Here is an 18,415-nt window from a genome sequence, read left to right as displayed (position 1 = left end):
AGACGCACGAAGTTTATAAATGAATAGTTCTGCATCAAAAACATATTGCGCTTCTGTTAACGGCATCCATTAGATCATTCAAAGCGGACAAATTCGATATGTCAATTTATATCTTATGTGAATTTGTTAAGTTGTGTACAAGGGTTCTCAAAAGTGCTATTTACATATTACTAAATTTTTTTTAGATTCATGTGTAACATATCAATTTTGTCTGCTTTAGATGTACTATCAAATCCAATTCAAAGAATAGTGATATCATTTTCGCTTGCTGAGTTAGAAAGTTGTAAACTTGATAGTTTCGTTTTCTGAAAATTTTGAATTTTCGCCAATTTGTAATAAAAAATTAACGATCTAACTCGAAAATTGGAAAGCAACAGTCACTAAGTTTTTGTTTTAAATGCAACTAACCTCGTGGTTACCTCGCAGTGGTTGCCGAGAAAAGCAAATTCTCCTTTTACATGTATTTAGATTGGAGCACCCGAGCTAAAGCTTCCTCTTAAGTGGAGTCTGAATCAATGTTGACATTGAACTTAATTAACTGGCCTCCTTGTGGTATGTCTCATTGCAGCTTGTCTTGCATTAGCCGTTACATGAGCCGAAAATGTCTTTATGTGACCTATTATAATATCTATTTGTGGATCATTTATATACTACATATTTCTTGAAAAGGATTCATTTAAGAGCCTTAATCTTCCGTAACGGGGTGTATATTTTTGACAAAACTCCTGAAATGTTTTGTGTAGTATCAGCGAGTGAGGTGCCTAGAATTAGTATCAAACCGTTTATTTTAGTAAAGTGGGACGTATATGTCCCACTGGCACTAAATGGTTTTTCTAAAAAGTGGGACATGCATGTCCCATTGACCCTCTAGAGTCTCAATGCAACATTATTTATACTTCAGGAGAACATTCATTTGGGCTAGATGGTGCATACTTGAATTAGGAAGGAACAGCGCCAACTAAGACGATCACAAGAGGGGAGAACCACACAGGACAAGCGCCATCCTGTGTGGCGCTTGTCCTGTGTGGTTCTCCCCTCTTGTGATCGTCTTAGTTGGCGCTGTTCCTTCCTAATTTATTTATACTCTCCTCGTGAACCACAACACTTGATATTTTTTGTGTGGTATAAGTAAATGAAGTGCTTAGAAGTTTGCAACTAATTTCACTTATGCACAACTCAAGCACGACAAACCAGGTGGCAAAGCGAAGGCCGTACACAAAATGTTTTTGCGCATTTTTCGCCAGAGCTCAGAACACCAACAGCATCAGTGCTTTTTTCACATGCTTTCTAAAGGGCGAGTTTTGTGGACTTGCTATCGGCTCAAGATATAAAAGTGGGTGCTTATTGCAAGTGAAAGGTGTAAATTTAAATGCAAGAAAGAGAAATAGCTTATCAGGCATCTTAAGAGCTCTTTTCTTGTTAGAAAATTTGGGCCTAATTCGGGAAGCATTCCAACAACGAAAACAATCTTTCTAGGTTTTGCACCCTTGCTGTCAGTGAGTACCTATTCCCCAAACTTTACTTGCATGAAGTGCAGAAACCTTTAGATAGAAAGTAGCAGCAAATAAATGAGATAAATGTGACCTTTTGCTGTTAAGAAGCATTTTTGCACACATTGCATGTATGACTTCTCAAGATAAACTTCTCAAACTGTGTGTGCTTAAAGGGGATCGTGGTAGCTAACAGTCAATTTCGACACCTTTCTTACTTTTATTCATTAATCCACTTTTAGCATTCATTCTGCTTGTAGCAAGCACTGGAAGTTCATGACATATATTTAGAAAAATACTGCTAAAGAATTATCAGAAATGCAAGAAAATTGGTTGTACATTCCTTTGCTATTTCTTGCGAAATAAAAAAAGCCTTCTCACTCTATGCTTTACTTTTTGTTTTTTGTGAATGCTGAGGAGCACAATAAAAGTTTCTTTCTGTATGCCTTAAACATTTATGTGCTGCACTTTCTCTAGAAATGTCTTGCTTGTTTATTGAGCACAGGAATTCACTTTTCTTCTTAAGCTTAATGGTCAGTTTTATTGCACAAGTTAGGTCTTTGCGAACATATACTGACCTAATAATTATCTTTACTTCTTGCTTAATTACGTTGGGGATGACAATGTCAAGATGCTACGTGTTCGGGCCAAAGAAGAAAACAAATGTTGTTCGGACACCAGTACACAATTAGGTAAAGCTCAGCGCACATGAAGTGCCAAAGAGAAGTAGCTTTGATCACCACGACCTCCTCAAAATGGTAACTCCCTTACTCTGTACGGTTCACCACAGAGGCTTGACTGCTATGGCACTGCACTGCGGATCACAAGTTTGCAGGTTCTGTTCCTCGCCATGGTTGCTGCATTGTGATGTAGACAGCAAAAATGGCCATATGCTGTGATACATTGGCACACATACAGAAAAACCAGTTGGTCAAACTTAATATGGAGCACCCATGTCACATCAGTCCACAACTTCACTGCAATGGACTCTCATGTATTGCAGACAAACATTACTCTTTGCATGAATGTGCATAAATGAAATTGGATGACTTGCAGTTTTTATGCACACACTATGTAAGGTGATAAGTGCTGCTGAGCAAGGGTGTAGCAGTTAAAATGTTACGGTTATGTACCTTAGATGCTCTTTTTCTGTCTATTCTATGCAGATCTCTCATGCACATTTGTTTGTTTGTTCTACGCAGATGTGAAGAAGGGCACAGCAGGAGCAGCCTCGCAAGTGATTTCTCAGGGCCCTGGTACAGGTCGCCCCAGTAAGATAGGAGAGGTGCGAATCCAAGCCCAGTCCAAAGCTGAATTCACCAAAGAGATCCAGCGATTGGGTGCCCTCTGTGAGTCGAAAACCAAGGAGCTCACCATGCTCAAGTTGCAGCTCAGGCATGCCTCTGCTGGATTTGCCTCTTTTGGTGTCATCATCCAGCACCTCAATGCACAAGTATTGCAGGTATTTCACCGTTCATTCCACTCATCCCAATTCTGAAATGCTATTCTCTTCTACACAGGAGCCCTCTCTCATTAAGTTAAGTGGTTGCGCTAAGTTGGTGCAAAAGTGAATGGTTTGGTTTGCTTCCCTAGTTGTAGTTTTCACAATTGCCGCCACCTTGCATGCACTGAATAACATGGATTGCAGGTAAATTTGGTGCATACGTGGCTACATTTAATATAAGGGTACTTGTTTGGTGTATTCCAACCATTTTTATATTATAAAATTTAGGTTATAAACAGGTTAGTTTATAAATCAATGTTGCTTTAAGAAAGAACTAACAAAAGAGACTTCCCAATACCTGCCCGCACTTGCGTTGCCGACAATGCAAATCTCTGAAAGAAATAGGTTGTTACATTGAAAGAAATAGAACAAAAATTAAATTGGGGCTATGTTACACTGAGCTAGTACGGTGTATTTAGGAGGTTGAATGCGATTTGAAAGGTTCTAGTTACAGGTTAGATAAATGGTTTGCCAGTACCTTTGGCGTAAATGGAATTACACTGTTATAATGCACTGCACCAGCATGAGTACACAAGAATAAGGGGCTGTCTGTTAGTTTCCAAAATAGGTTCAGAGTGAAATGTAACACACTTGAAGCAACAGTGTTGTATGTGATGATAATATCAGGAATCTTGTAGAGCTAGGGTAGGTTTTGTTGATGCAGGACAGGGGAAATTTAAATTTCTGGGAGGCCTTTTGTTCTGCAGTGGTCTTGTATTCTGGCTTTGTCAAACGAGTCCACAACAGTCACAAATGGGATGGTGGCCCCACCTAGTCTAACCATTTCGCTAATTCGTCCTGCAATGAATGCAATTGCTTGGAAAGCGAAAAACATGTGACATGACTTGTTGTTGCTAGCTTAGCTTGTAAAATAACTTCTCTTGAAACAGCTTTTGCGCTTGAAAACTGAAAGTGGCGCGTCGTCATGCTGCACAAGAACTTGCTTTTTAATCACGTTGTGATGGCAATGGCGCTAGGTAGCATTTTTTTCCTCCATGCTGGCTAGGCTGGCTCTCATAGTAGGCTGCTGCAAACGCCGTGATCGTGGTTTTGGCTTTGCACATGATTACACTACACAAGCACCTTTCAGACCAATTTTCTTAGAAAAAGAGGCGTGTTTTAGAATCTGGTAAATACTATCTTTCATTGTGAACTGCCATCTTGTTTAAATATCTTAGGGCAGGCTGAAGATTAGCATTTTTGGAGATGATGCCTATTCTACGCATTCACTGTCCCCTAAGTGTCGCCAGACAGATGCTGCCGCTATTGGAGTCAAAGACGTACATGCTGACCATTCAAGTTGATATTATCCGGCGAATGTCAAAACTAATATCAAAGTAATGAACACTGAGGCCAATAAAATTTATGGGCACTGGCCGGAACCTTTCGATTGGATTGATGTAATTAAAACATTTAACTAACTGTAGTCAAATTAACGGGACTCTGCTGCATTAGGCTGATGACAATTTAGTGAGTGAACTGTCGTAGCTTCATTCTTGCTGCTTGTCATCTTTCATTTCTGGTCTTAATCGATACCACTATTTGATTACCACTTATAGTTACACTTATATTACATTAAATTTCCACAGTTGGTAGACATCTATTTTTTATTAGAAAATGATTTTTTCCCTAATTTATTATTTTTATTCTATAATTTGCTCCTAAATATGTAAAAAAATATGGTGTTTTCTAGAAGCTATATGCAAAAAATGGTAGGATACAAAAGCCCGTAAATAGTTTCATACAAATGTCCACAAAGCATGTTATCTGCCAAAATTTGATCTGTGCCTCAATGCTGCACCCCACAAAACCACGCTGAACTTGGAAGGCGCATTTTGGCCTACATTTATGCGTCAATTGTTCAAACACTTAGTGGTGCTTGTAAAAGTCTGGCAAATATTTCTACAGAAAGTTTTTAAAAAGTGATTCTCTTTGTTCAAAATAAGGGCCAGAAGATGAGATTGTGTATCGCATTAATATGGTTTGGCTTGGAGTTCCTGTTTCCAGTGAAATTTTATTATGCAGGGTGTGTCAGAAAATGCATTCTAAATTTCTTGGACATAGGCTAGGGACAATAAGAAAGTAATTTTCTCGGCATTGTTTCTGTGACAGAGGCATACATACTAATCTTTAAAAAAAGTGACTACCCACTATAATAATGTATGTCTTTTGATAATTAATGAAAGGCTCGATTTTTGGCTTCCTTTCTTCCACCTGATTTGTCACCATTTGGAATAAAATCAAATGGTCTTCAAATATACAAAGAAGCTTTTTTCAGCTCAGATATTTTAAGAAAAGGCTTTTCCTGTCATACAAGTCATCTTATTTTCTTAAAGATAAAGTCCGAGATGGTTGAGCGCACCCATTGATGCAGTAGGCATCAAATGACCCTGCTTCGAGGAACGGCTAACGTGCATTACAGAAAATGGGCTCTGCTATCAGTGTTGCCTGTTAATGAACAGACCATGCAAGAGTGTTGTGCATTGTTCATGACCTGATACTGCTTTGTTTTGTGTTACAGAATAACTCCTTCCGTATCCCGAAACTGTCTGAAGAATTGCGGAAATCGCAAGAAGAGATTGAAAAGGCCCGCATTGCAATTGGTGAGAATGAAGAGCATCGTTCTGTCAATTTAGTGTAGAAATTCTTTATCCTTGAGTGCTTGAGCCAGACAGCATATCATCCACTGTGGTGGCTTAGCGGCTATCGTGTTGCACTGCTAAGCACGAAGTCGCAGAATCAAATCTTGGCTATGGCGGCTGCATTTCGAGGAGGGCAAAATGCAAGGACACTCGTGTCCTGTGTCTTGGGGGTGCATTAAAGATCCCCTGGTGGTCAAAACTAATCGGTCAAATTAACGGGGGGTGCCTTATAATCAAATCGTGGTTTTGGCAGGCAAAACGCCAGAATTCATTCATTTGTACACAAAATCCTTGCCTTCAGACCACAGTGAAAGACATATAGATGAGGACACAGCACGGGCGATGTGCACGGGACAAGCGTCTCAGTTAAAGTACCAGCTACACTCCTGCGAACCAGGCCGCTGATCATTGCGTCAGCCCAGCCTAGTGGTGAAACTTCGCCAGAAGAAACAAAAACATACACGAAAGATCTCGTTGCGATAGCAGTCAGATAACTTCGCACGGTTTGCCCATGTCACACTTGCTGTTCGCATGGCCTGCACTGTTCCTTGCATCGTTGCCAGCAGCATCGTCGTAGCTCTTTAAGCAAGCTGACTGCAATTTTGCACCAGTGCTGCCCTAGCGGCATGGTGATGATCGTTAAACTGCTGCGACGGGCTGCAAGTGCTTCGTTGAAAACTGCAACAGTAGCCACACAAGCTGCAAGGAAAATGTATTGTTATTTAATGCTCCTTCCAACTCAAAGCGATTAAAAGACTGGGCAGAAGCCATTCCTCACAAAGACCGTGTGCTGAGCCAAAAAGATGCCGTTTGCAGCGAGCACTTTATGAAGGAAATGATGGTTGATAAAAGATACTTCGCTGAGTTTGTTGGCAACATTTTGCTTGACGTTCCAAAGAGAATCATGCCGGCAGGTCATGCCATACCTTGGATTTTCCCACCGGCATACCTAAAGAAGCGGACGTCACCCATGACCAGGAAATCACCCCCACCCGCAAGGCCCAGAAAGAAACGAACACACAGCAGAAGTCAGCACGAATGATGAGGCTTATGGAGCACCCCACCATGATGAGATGAGGCAACCATCCTCTGCACCTGTATATGAGGACCCAACTGTTGCTTCTGCAGAAAAGGATTTTTCCTTTGTTGAGCACACATGTACAGAATTCTCTAATTTCTAATGTTCATGAGGGCTGCCGCACCGAACATTGGGACACAACACCCAGCAAGGACTCTGCAGCAGTGGAAACGCAGGCCAGCTCCACCGCCTATGAAATCTGTCGGCGGTTCAACTGCCCAGTGCTGCATGGAACTACCAATGTGTGCATCAAGAGGGACTTCACAGCTATTTGCATTATGGTAGTATCCTATCCCCATTAGGACAACCCCTTCAATTGAAGGCTCTCCTTGTCCAACAGGTGAAAAAATTCACCATTTTCTTTAAACACTTTTGTACTATGCCGCTAGGTTCCAACAACAGGAATTTCAGATGTTTGCCAGCTGCGCTGTCAGGGGGACTGGGCCATTGTCAGCCAAGCAGTACAATGTCTTCATGAACTGCAATTCTGTCCTGGTGGTCCATGTCATAGTAAGCATGCAGATGTGCGCTTCGAATCCGGCTACAAAGACGCAAGCAATACCTGGAGGTATAACCGGTGCTCTTTAACTCAGCAAAAGAAAACACCCTGCACATGTTGCAGTAAGTTGATATTGTGCTTGATGCTGCAAAGTGGTGGACTGAGTAGCATATCACCCCACCATTGAGTCACGGCTATTCTACTGCAGGTGCTCAGGAAACAGTTATCACACTTTTTATTTAGAGTAAATTAATGCAAGGACACTGCTAAAAACATATAGTAAAACATGCGCGCGCTCAAGCACGCAAACAGGTGAATATAAAAAGACATATATATATAAAATGAGGGATGCTGTGGCTGCGCCAACGAGCATAGTACTTCATGATGGCACATTCAGGAGTCGGTTTAAATGACGCTGGGCCGTTGCTATGCATAGATCATGCAGTTTCACTGCCCCATACCATTCCTGGCACTGTGGGGAAGCGTTTAAGTGATACACAACTACCCTGGCACGTGGCTGTTTCCAAAACAGCCACCCGTGGGGCTTGTGATACCCAGGTTTCTCTCCCCGAACAACCTTTTGGGAGCTGAAGTTAACATCCTCACATGCATGCATGCATACATCCTTGAAAGGATGCAGCCGCGGAATCCAGGGTGGTAGGCTAGTAGTATTTTCGCACTAAAACAATGGAAAGAGTGGACAAATCAAGAGCGAGTAGACGACTGAGTTAATTAACGGTATAATAAGCAAGTGCACGGAAGTATGAACAAGCGGTGCGTACGAAAGCTCGAACAAAGGCTGCAGTCATTTAAGGAACAAACCAACGAGCGAACTGGCAAACAAACGATCCGGGCGTGGAATGGGCCAACGAGAGGAAAACTAACACATGAAGAAAAGAACAAGCCAGTGGTCAAGAGAACAAAAGCGACCAGCGATGGTTACGGTTCCATTATCAGGGCACCAGTGCTTACTCGCGTAGCAGGTTCAAAATTCATTGCCTTCTACGCGTTCAACTAAACGAGCACGAAGCCGCTGTTTCACAAAACTGGAGTTAGTAACAAACCTGCACAGAAACAGTGCAGCAAAAGCATTTTCTTCACCTCATCAGCAACAGTTTCCAAAAAATTGCATTCACAAAGCACATATTCCCCATAGAAAAGCATTGCCGCTCAGTATGCCCCGGGCCACTGCGGGAACAGCCATCTCCTGGCACTTAGAGAAACTAGGGGACTTTATCGGGGACCGGTGCGGGCCGCTGTGTCCTCGCCTATATATCTTCCACCATGCTTCAGACACAGCCTGTACATTGAACTAACTCTTCGTAACCTTTAGTACTGCTTGCAATTACAGCTGAATAATTTTTAGATATAATAGTTGGCTTATGCATGTTTTCCACTCATGCTGGCACTGAATTGGTTGCTAGCACTGTCTTGTTGACTTCATTAACTACAAATAAAATCAATGATTGGACGACATCTGGTCTGGTCAGGAAGTAGATTCATATTAGAAAGGCAGTTAACAGAATGCCAACGAAAATGGTGTTGTCAAAGGTGTGTGTTGTTTCGGAATTCACACAGAAGCCTTCCCTGTGTGGAAGCCAACATGTCCCTTAATAAATACCTTTAATTGTACCAAATTGGTTTAGGAATAGTATTCTGTCAGCTTTGTGAAAACAGGTTTCCTTATTGCATAATACAGATATATGTTTTTGCTTTCTGTTGCTTCATGGAAACTGCAGAGGAGTACAAAAACAACATAGAAGAGTACAAGCGGAACCAAGAAAAGGAAATCAAGGCACAAAAGGCAGAGCTTGAAGCAATGCACACACAGAGGATAGAAGAGTGTAAGTCATCGCTACCATATACTTGCACCCACCGTCTTGCATAATGAGGTATACGACTTGTGTTAATAAATGTCCCTCTTTTTTTTTTCTTTTTTTTAGTGGAAGCAACCCACAAAAACGAACTGACGGGGTACTTAGAGTCTCATGCACGAAAGGCAAGTACTGCGTGCGCATCTTTTTACACTTGATGATCGAGCAGTATTTGCTCTCCACTCTCCCTTTCTTTTTTTACTGTGACAGCAGTGTATGTGTTCGGCTGCTGGCGATGAGTGGTAGTGTCATTACGTCAAAGCTGTTATGAGGCAATGTTGTACGTATGTTCAGGCACAATCAGCCAAGTCTGGCTTGGAGATGAGAAGATTCAGTTTGGAGAAGTATCAATTACTGTTATGTGTTGATGCTAAATTAAAACAGGCTACTGAGCAGCAAATAGGCATGAGAAGGACACACATGACACTTGGACTAGTACAGAAGTACATATGACACCTTTGCTCCTAGGCAGAGTTATAAAAAAAAATTAAAGGCAATGCACTTAGCAATGCACATCTACAACATAAAGAAAAGCATCATTTGATTCAACACTCACAACATCACTCAGCAGTCCATTCCACTCCCTAATGGCTTTAGGAAAGAAAGATATTCTAAACAATTCAGTTTTTGTTGGGAATTCACGCACTTTAAAATTATGGTCAACACGGTTGGATTTATATAAAGGCTCTTGCGCATTTCACGATCAACCCAAACAGCTGAATAATAAATAGCATAAAAAAACTTCAGGCGCAACTTCACTCTGTGCGTGCCGAACAATTCCCAATTCAGTGCTTCCTTCATACGCGATGCACTGTACCGAGCCCTGCTTGTGTCAGATACAAAACGAGAGGAAATGTTCTGCACCAACTCCAACTTATCTTCATCTCTACCAGTAGGCGGTTCCCAAACCATACATGCATATTCCAGAATCGACCTGACATGTCTTGTACAAAATGTGCCGACATGACTGCGGGAAAGTGTTTGCATTTCGGCAAAGAAATCCTAAGGTTTTGCACGCTTCAGCAGCAACATAACAGACGTGACAGCAACAGTTCAATTCAGGAGTAAATAAACACCTAAATATTTAAATTCGAATACGTGTTCCAACATTACATTACTAATACCACATGGTTGCACATCAGGGTTTTTCTTTCTTGTAAATTTTATATGAACAGTTCTAGATAAATTCAAATTCATATTCCATTTGATGCACCACTCTGAGATTCTGTTCAAGTCTTCCTGAGACATTTCAACATCACGGTCACAAGTTACTACTCTATAGAGAAAGCAGTCATCTGCAAATAACCGCGTTTGGAATACTATTCGATCACTAATGTCGTTCACATACAGCAAGAACAATAGTGGCCCCAACACGGAGCCTTGCGGAACATCGGACAAAACTTTTACCCTCTGAGACTCAGCGCCATTCACAGCCACAAGCTGCTGACGTAAACATAGAAAATCGTTTACCCATGATATCACTTGAGGGCTAATATTGTAAAAGGCCATTTTTTGAATTAGTAAACGATGAATCACGGTATCAAAGGCCTTTTTAAAATCCAAAAACACACAGTCCACGCTAAGACACCTATTCAATGCCCTTGCTAGGTTGTGCACAAATTCGATCAACTGCATAGTACAAGATAGTCCCCTTCGAAAACCACGCTGACGAGGATTAAACAATGAATGTGCATCCATATGTGCTGCTATACTAGTATACAAAATATGTTCAACTGTCTTGCACGCAACTGGAGTTAGTGACACTGGCCTATAATTTGACACGGCGTCACGAGGACCAGATTTGTGAATTGGCATAATGCTTGCAATTTTCCAGTCATAGGGAAGGCGGGATTCGTCAAGCGATTTTCCGAAAGCAATCTTCAAGTACAGTGCGACCGACTGACCACAAAGTCTATCAAATTTGTTTGGCTAATCATCAGCGCACCCAGCCGTAGAAATCTTCAGATTCTGCAACAGAAACTCTATACCATTGATGCTGATAACAACATCATTCATAACACTCCTCACTGGCTGGAAATTCAAGGTATTCATATCATGTCCAGTTGCATGGCTGAAAACAGAGCTAAAATACGTATTAGAGAACTCAGCTTTTCCTACATCATCATCAGCGAAGCTGTTACCAGACACAAGAGGTGGTATAGTTAGTGTCTTTTCCATTGTACATGTTTCCAGAATTCCTTTGGATTATCCTTTAATTTCGACTCCATTGAAATGCCATATCAATGCTTTGCAGCTGCCACTGCAACTTTCATTTATTTCAGTAATTTCATGTAGCTTCAACCAGTTCTCACGTATCGGCTTTCCTTTAAATTTGCTGTAAACTGGTTGCCTTTTGCGTGTAAGACTGCATAATGCCCGAATAAACCAAGATTTACTTTTACTTCTTCTTTTCATTTATGTCTATACCGGAACAAAGCGCTTCCTCAGTTCAAACATCTTCTCTTTAAATATAGACCATAATTCAATTACTCCAGTGTTGTGGGCATACGTTTCAAATACCGTCTGGTACTCATTCAACACTTTGTTTCTCTCGCTTACATTTGCTTTTCCATAGTTATATGCTCGTCTGTTTGCTGTTCCAATGCTTCTTGAATGTTCAACATTCATTTCACAAAGCACAGCATTATGATCACTTACTCCAGGTAGCACTTGAGTGGAGCGGATGAATTTAAGTTGATTTGTAAATAACAAATCTTAGATATGATTCCTCCATGTCAGTTTCAAAACAGTTTGATGTAACGCAAAAAATTAAACCAAGTTAATCAGTTCTTGACTGGACCGGCTCAAAGAAGAGTGGAAGTGAGGTTGATGACTCCAATCAATATTAGGCAGATTGAAATCACCAATTACCATGAAGTCTGTTTGAAATGCATCAACTGTCACCGCCAACTGCATAAGCACATCAACGGATGAATCAGGCTGGCGGTAGAATGAACAGACAGTTAGAACTTTATTATTAAGCATCAATCTGCACCATACAGCCTCACATTCGTCGGCACCAGCATTTATCTTAGAAGAAGAAATTTAGAATCTAGAGGAATAAATACACCTCCGCCATGCAAGTCTCTGTCCTTTCTATAACATTTAAAGCGATCTGAGAATACTTCACCATCAGCAATTTCATTTGCTAACCATGATTCAGTACCGAGAATAACAGAGGGCTTCACCATGTCAACTGGAGATTCAAATTCATCACCCTTGTTTTTAATGCTCTGGCAGTTAATTACAAGAAAGGAAATAAGCATTGTATTATCCAGACGCTGTCACCCGACTGGTTCTGCTTCCTTTGTAGTACCGGCCTTGTCTCCTACTACCAGTACTACCTCATTTGTATTATCATCAAATATGTACTTCCGTTTGTAATAAGGGTGTCGTACTTAAGACTATCTTTTCACCACTTTGTTCTCGCGACATTTGTTGCTCCTTAATGCACAATTAAATATGTGAAGTTAGTGAGAGCATCAGCCATTATGGATGATTCAGCTTGCGGAACTCGTGAGCCACAAATGTAGAAAATTGTTTAGAGCTTCACTTAGAGTTGATGTTCATAATGTATGAGGGCAGCCACTATGTTCAGAAAAAGGGTTTGTGTATTGAATTGTAAATAGCCCTAGTGCTCTCTGATGCACCAGTCTTGCACTGTGGCAGATTCGATAAGCAGCTCAATATTACTAGCACTGTTATGCACTGTTTTCCATAATGGTATCGTACTGCACTGGGATACTAAGATTTTCTTGGGCATCCGAGCACTCCACTCTGTTTGTACTGTTGTTGCTTTTGATGAGCTGTTAATTTATTAGATGTTTGGTCTTTTTTAACTGCTGCTTTTCTATAAAAGCTGCTATATGCATCAAGCATGTGCACTCACTGGGAAAGTCTATGCTGTATAGTGTGAAATGCAAGCCGACAACAACACTTTAACACTTACTTCACTTAGTAGGCCGACTATCACTTTGTCTTGTGGCTCACATCAGCTGGCTTATTCAGTTTGTATGTCCTGATGAAAATGTAAGGAAGTCAAACATATTCTGCCGATATTGAGATTGGAGGAAGTAGGAGGAGTCCTATATGCAGCAAGAGGTTTCTTGTGCTGTCCCTCATTTCCAACGAAAGCAGCTTGTGCTTTTTTGCTCCTCTTCACAGATCGAAGAAATGAAAGCGTTTTACACAGATATAATAGAGAGTGACCGCAAAAGCCACGAAGAAACATTGGATGCACTGAAACAGAGGCACCGGGAGAAGATAGATGGTGAGTCACACCAATGTTCCAACATAGATTGCTCCTTGCATATGAGAAAATCTTTGATGCAGCAACAAGTTTCAGGTTACTTCAAACACCTCTTATGAGTGGGCTTCACTTGCAGTGTTTTTGATGTACGTACCTTTAAACTCGCTTGATGAATTTGTTCGTTTTTCTTTCATCAATAGAGCACAGAAGTCTCAGGAACGCAACACACATTTACCCTACAGAGCTTCACCTTTAACTTTTGCTAGCTTGAGCTTTGTGTCCTTGCGTTTCAGTGTCAGCTCAACATGCTCGTGTGTAATGCTTTGCTCCATTTAAGTTGACCTTCTCGTAATATAATAACAGCAGCACAAAAAAATGCTGTTTCATTGCCATTTAGTGCCCAAGAGGCAACAAAAAGCACATGCATACGAAAAACGTAGCAAGTGCATTTTGGGTATGCAGATGACTGATTGTTATTGTTGCTTTCTTTGCTGACACAATACCAGCTTATAAGTGCCCTGTCAATGTAAATTCATATGCAAAGAAATAGGAACTGACTAGAATGCATCTTTGCATTTCCGTGTTTGTTGGTATTTGTGTCAGTGGCTTGATTCAGGCTCAACACGTACTGCATTATGTTTCCAAACAGCTTCACAGTGATTTCACATCACACTTTCAATTACATGCAAGATGTTCCAATTAGCTTTTCTGTGCATTTTTTATGCTGATGGTACATGCTACGTTTACCTGAGCACTGTAACAGCACTCATTGTATGAACTAGGAATAAGGCTCAAATGTGTTGTCGGAACACTATTCCCATGAAAAACTACTGTGAAAATTGCAGGTCTTAAACTTAACCTTTGTGATGGCGTATTTTGAATTTTTAATGTCAAACATATAACTGTGTATAGCCATACATAGTGGTAAAGGGGACAATTGGATCCCTTCCCTGGCCCTCTGATTGGAGGCACTAGTTTGCCTCGTAAAGTTTGGTACCCATAGAATGCGATAATGACTATGAAAGGCAAATGATTCACAGCACAGCCTCACACAGGCTTTACTTTGTTATTCAGAGTGACTGTTTGAAAAGTTTGGTAGCTTTGCTGTGAACTGGATGGAGAACATGAGGCTGCTGAGAAAGAGTCAAGGGCAACAAAGTTATTGCAAATGCATTTTCCATCCCTCTCGACAGGCACTCCTAGGCACACTTTATGTTGCAGCTGTACATTTAATGCCTACCCTAGCCCTGTTCTTGCTTGCAGCACATTATGTGTGTAATAACGGCATCTTCATTTCTATTACCAGACTAATGCATAGACAAGGACTCTATTATGCGCATGGCTCCTTTGGGTATGTGAGCAGGGAGTGTTGTCTTGCAGCCATCAACGAGGAATATTCTCTGCAACTGGACTCCATCAATGAGGACCACCAAGCACGCCAGAAAGAGCTTGAGCAGAGGTATGAAACCCTCCAACAACAACACAAAGCATTACAGCAACAGGCCAGGGAGTTCCAGGAGTCTGTGCTCTCAGACACAGACGCCAAGATCCAGGTACGTTCTGCTGTTGTGAACAGGCTGCTCGGGTTTCTTCCATCTCGGCCACAGGCTTTATGCAACTTGGTGTGTCTATACACGAGGGGAACAGTTGAATAGGATTGCATGCCAAATTGTTCTACACAATATTCGGTGTTTTCTTGTGATAACTCGGTGCATTGTGATAATTGGAGCAACTGAGATGTGTTACGGCCCTTTAGGTAGTTGCTGTATGGATTTCATAGTGTAGTCATAAATTTGAATGCGAATCCATAAATTTGAGTAAGTTCCCATATTCTCCAGGCCTTATTTTTGTTTATTTTCTCTTGCAGTGCCATGTTATCGGCATTTTTGAACTAATTGTTAACTAGCTTTAGCCACGTATTGCTATTATTGCAAGATTGTCTTGTCTAGGAACCTTAAGGCATTGTTGCTACCCGTTATTCTTTTTGTCCATTCTAGCATAACAAGTCTCTGCTTGCAGTAAGACCAGACTTCTCCAGTTCTGCAAGTATATGACTACAAATATATCATGTAACCTATGTTTCACTTGAGACTCCCTTTAGCTCATTTGTTACCTCGCCTATAGAAATAGATCAATTTGATCGTCAGTTTTTCTACATGTTGCCAAATATTTCTATTTCAATTCTTGTTCTAGCAACATTATACAGCATCTGAAATGATGACTTACCTTAAACTATTTGTCAGGTTTGACATTGTTTGGCAGATTGGGGAATGTGGAAAAATAAAACTTCAATCGGAGGTATTGTTGAAACCAGCGTCCAGTGGTCCTAACACTCCTTCAATAAAAAGATGCAAAATTAGCACTTTGATCTGCTTGGAAAAATAATTTTTAAAGGACAGCACCAGTGAAAACACAGATGCTTCTCTTAGGTTGTCAATTTTCCAATCTGACATATAGGCTGTTTTAATGTTGTCTCAAACAATGGTAGATGCCTACGAGTGCACGTTATTTTGATAATTGTATTCGGCTAATATCAAGCGCAACTTTTATCTTCCCCACCATGGGTGGCTTTTATCCATTAGAGCTTCGACAGCACATGTACAAATTATTATTTGCAATCCGTCTCATCATGTGCGGTTTTCACTCGCACAAGAGCATGCAGGCGATTTCAGATGGACCTTCCACCACAGCTTGACTAGCTGTCTAATCTCTTCCGTTTTGAACAATGCCTGTGCGCGTTCCCTTATTCATTACTGTACAATATTGTGCAACGCTCCACATTACTGTACAGCACTGCACAGGAACTGAACAAAGCAAGTGGAGGCTCCAGTGCCAGTTGAACATTCACTAGACCAGCTTGCTTGCATGGAAAAGCTGATTGAATGCAATAATCAAGTATGAGAAGGCTTCTGCGTGCTCCCCAAGCTGATAACAGTTGCTTCATGAGCCTAAATAAGGCAATACGAAACAAACCAGTTGGGCCTGCTGCAATAAGTGAAAGCAAATGCTCCCTGTGTGATAGGAACTTTTTCACATTTGCAAAGCTGTTCCCTTTTCGCATGGCATGGGCACCACTATGGCTAGTATTGATGCCAACGAATCTTCATAATAATTTTGTTGTTGTTTTACTTACAAAAGTTGGGAACTAGGAACCAGGTGCATATTCTGCATATTTCTGTTTTCTTTACTCTCGGCACATATACTAAATATAGCAAATTATTACTTTCATTCGTGTTTCTTGGGGTGTTTGTAGTTTCACATGAGAATTATCAGAAATGGTCTGAGAAATTATTACGGCTATACATCAGTTCAGAACACCAGTGAACAGGGTACTAGATTATGTATCGCAGTATATTTCTGTCTTGAAATAAAATGTTAAAACATAAAAGCAGCAAAAATGAGCACATTTCTAGTGGGAAGGAAAGAGTTAACGCTGTTTGTTCCCCTAAACTGCGTTTTTGTCTGCTTGATCGTATCAACATTTATCAACATTGCCAATATGACATTATTGTGATTGCTTTCTTTTCTTTTGCTTTTTTCACTATTCCCATGTAAGTACTTGTCAAGGATTATTGCCTATAGCAAAATTTGTATGTATTGTAAATGAAACATTAATGACATCATTATCTTCGATTTTGCCTCCTTGCAGTGGCTTTCCAAGAAAAATGCAGACCTGCAAAAGGAAGTGGAAAGCTTGAATGTGGTTCTTGAGATGCGCGCCAACCAGATTCAGAGCTTGCAGCATGCCAATATAGAACGGGAACGAAAGGCAAGTGTTGCTTTGTGTATACTACTGCGCAAACAAGGAGTCCGTTGCTTTAACCATGTCTTGTGTTACCTATCTTATAACCATATCGCCATATCTTCTGTTAGCATTCTGCATGTTAAAGACATTCACTAGAGAATGTAGCAGGCAAAACCCATTGTCATAAGCTTTCATCTGTATAATAGGAATAAAATCAGAATGTGATCATGTATTCAACTTCGTTCATCTATATTCAATTGAATTGCATTGTGTAGGTGCAAGGATTAGTTATGTGCATGGCAGATCACTTCCTGTGCACACATGTTCACTTTTTGCTGGTACATTAGTGAGTACTTATCATTACATGCCTTAGGTTTAAAGATGATGACAGTGGCCAAAATTCATGAGGTTTTTTTTTCCCCCCCACCAGAATGGTAAATTTCAGCAGGCCCCAGAATTAGGATGCATTTAACAAAATTAATAAAAAGATATGTTTTTTTAGAGGTTTGAAATTTCACACTGTATAGTTAGCCATATTGTATTTACAAAAAGGCATATGCCAATTCGCCTCTGTCCTTGAGTTGAAGGTAAAATGCTTTTTTCTTCTTGTAGCAGATACTTGGATTCAGCATAGCTTTCATGCGCACAGTTTTGTGCTTGCCCGATTGCAGAAGAGAAAAGTAGAAAATAAGTAACTCAATGCACAATAGTGCATTTTGTCTTATTTGCTGTTGTAAATAAGATATTTGTTTTCACTTCACCAGCTTAAACTAACACAGATTGGAAAATTTGCCTCCATAGGTTTCCCTTCATTGCCACATAGAGTAGGGGTGTACGAATATTAGAAAATTTCGAATATTAGATTTTTAATGTTAGTATGTGATTCGAAAACTAGTTACTCGAAAATTTTTGAATATTCTGTTTAATAGGGAATATCAAATCAAATATATTGCTGGCTGTGCGGGAGCAAATGTGGTTCTTAGTGTTTGCTTCAGTCTGATCTAGGAATATGTCTGATTTCTTGCTGAATTTTGTGATAATTTCGTGCTGCTCGTGAAAGGTTGCTTGTAAAGTACGCTTAGCCACTAGACGAAAAAGGTATGCGGGAAAGCCAGCCTCTCAGTAGCACGGAGCATGTGTTTGCAGACAGCGAGGGGGGTGCACTCATTTGCGGCGCCACCACCAGTACGAGATTATTGCTTGGCAGCAAATGCGATGAGTGACGGCGGGCACAGGGTCAAGCGCCTCCGAGTTTATGGTCACTTGATGTTGTATAAAAAGCACAGGTTGGTGAGAACTGAGAGCTTTTGGGAATTACTCAATTTTTCAAGTTA

The 18,415-nt window shown here is 40.7% G+C and overlaps 1 protein-coding gene across 8 annotated transcripts in view; it reads left to right on the top strand.

Annotated features, from left to right (window-relative positions):
- The window catches only part of LOC135919528 (restin homolog), a 162,368-nt gene that overhangs the window by 128,434 nt on the left and 15,519 nt on the right, over nt 1-18,415 (top strand). For 3 of the 8 annotated variants that reach the window (XM_065453415.1, XM_065453411.1, XM_065453413.2), the window contains 8 exons: nt 2,693-2,952; nt 5,516-5,597; nt 8,953-9,057; nt 9,157-9,212; nt 13,252-13,357; nt 14,717-14,889; nt 15,334-15,354; nt 16,998-17,105. In XM_065453415.1, coding sequence (XP_065309487.1) covers nt 2,693-2,952; nt 5,516-5,597; nt 8,953-9,057; nt 9,157-9,212; nt 13,252-13,357; nt 14,717-14,889; nt 15,334-15,354; nt 16,998-17,105 — 911 coding nt within the window. Of the gene's footprint in view, nt 1-2,692; nt 2,953-5,515; nt 5,598-8,952; nt 9,058-9,156; nt 9,213-13,251; nt 13,358-14,716; nt 14,890-15,333; nt 15,406-16,892; nt 16,934-16,985; nt 17,106-18,415 lie in introns of those variants that run through there. The other 5 variants (XR_010569992.1, XM_065453417.1, XM_065453416.1 and 2 more) reach the window with 5 other exon arrangements.

Source organism: Dermacentor albipictus, chromosome 3 (genome assembly GCF_038994185.2).
Source record: "Dermacentor albipictus isolate Rhodes 1998 colony chromosome 3, USDA_Dalb.pri_finalv2, whole genome shotgun sequence".
NCBI lineage: Eukaryota > Metazoa > Arthropoda > Arachnida > Ixodida > Ixodidae > Dermacentor > Dermacentor albipictus.
The sequence above is the reverse complement of the archived record's forward strand: the minus strand, read 5'-3'. Positions and strand labels throughout refer to the sequence as shown.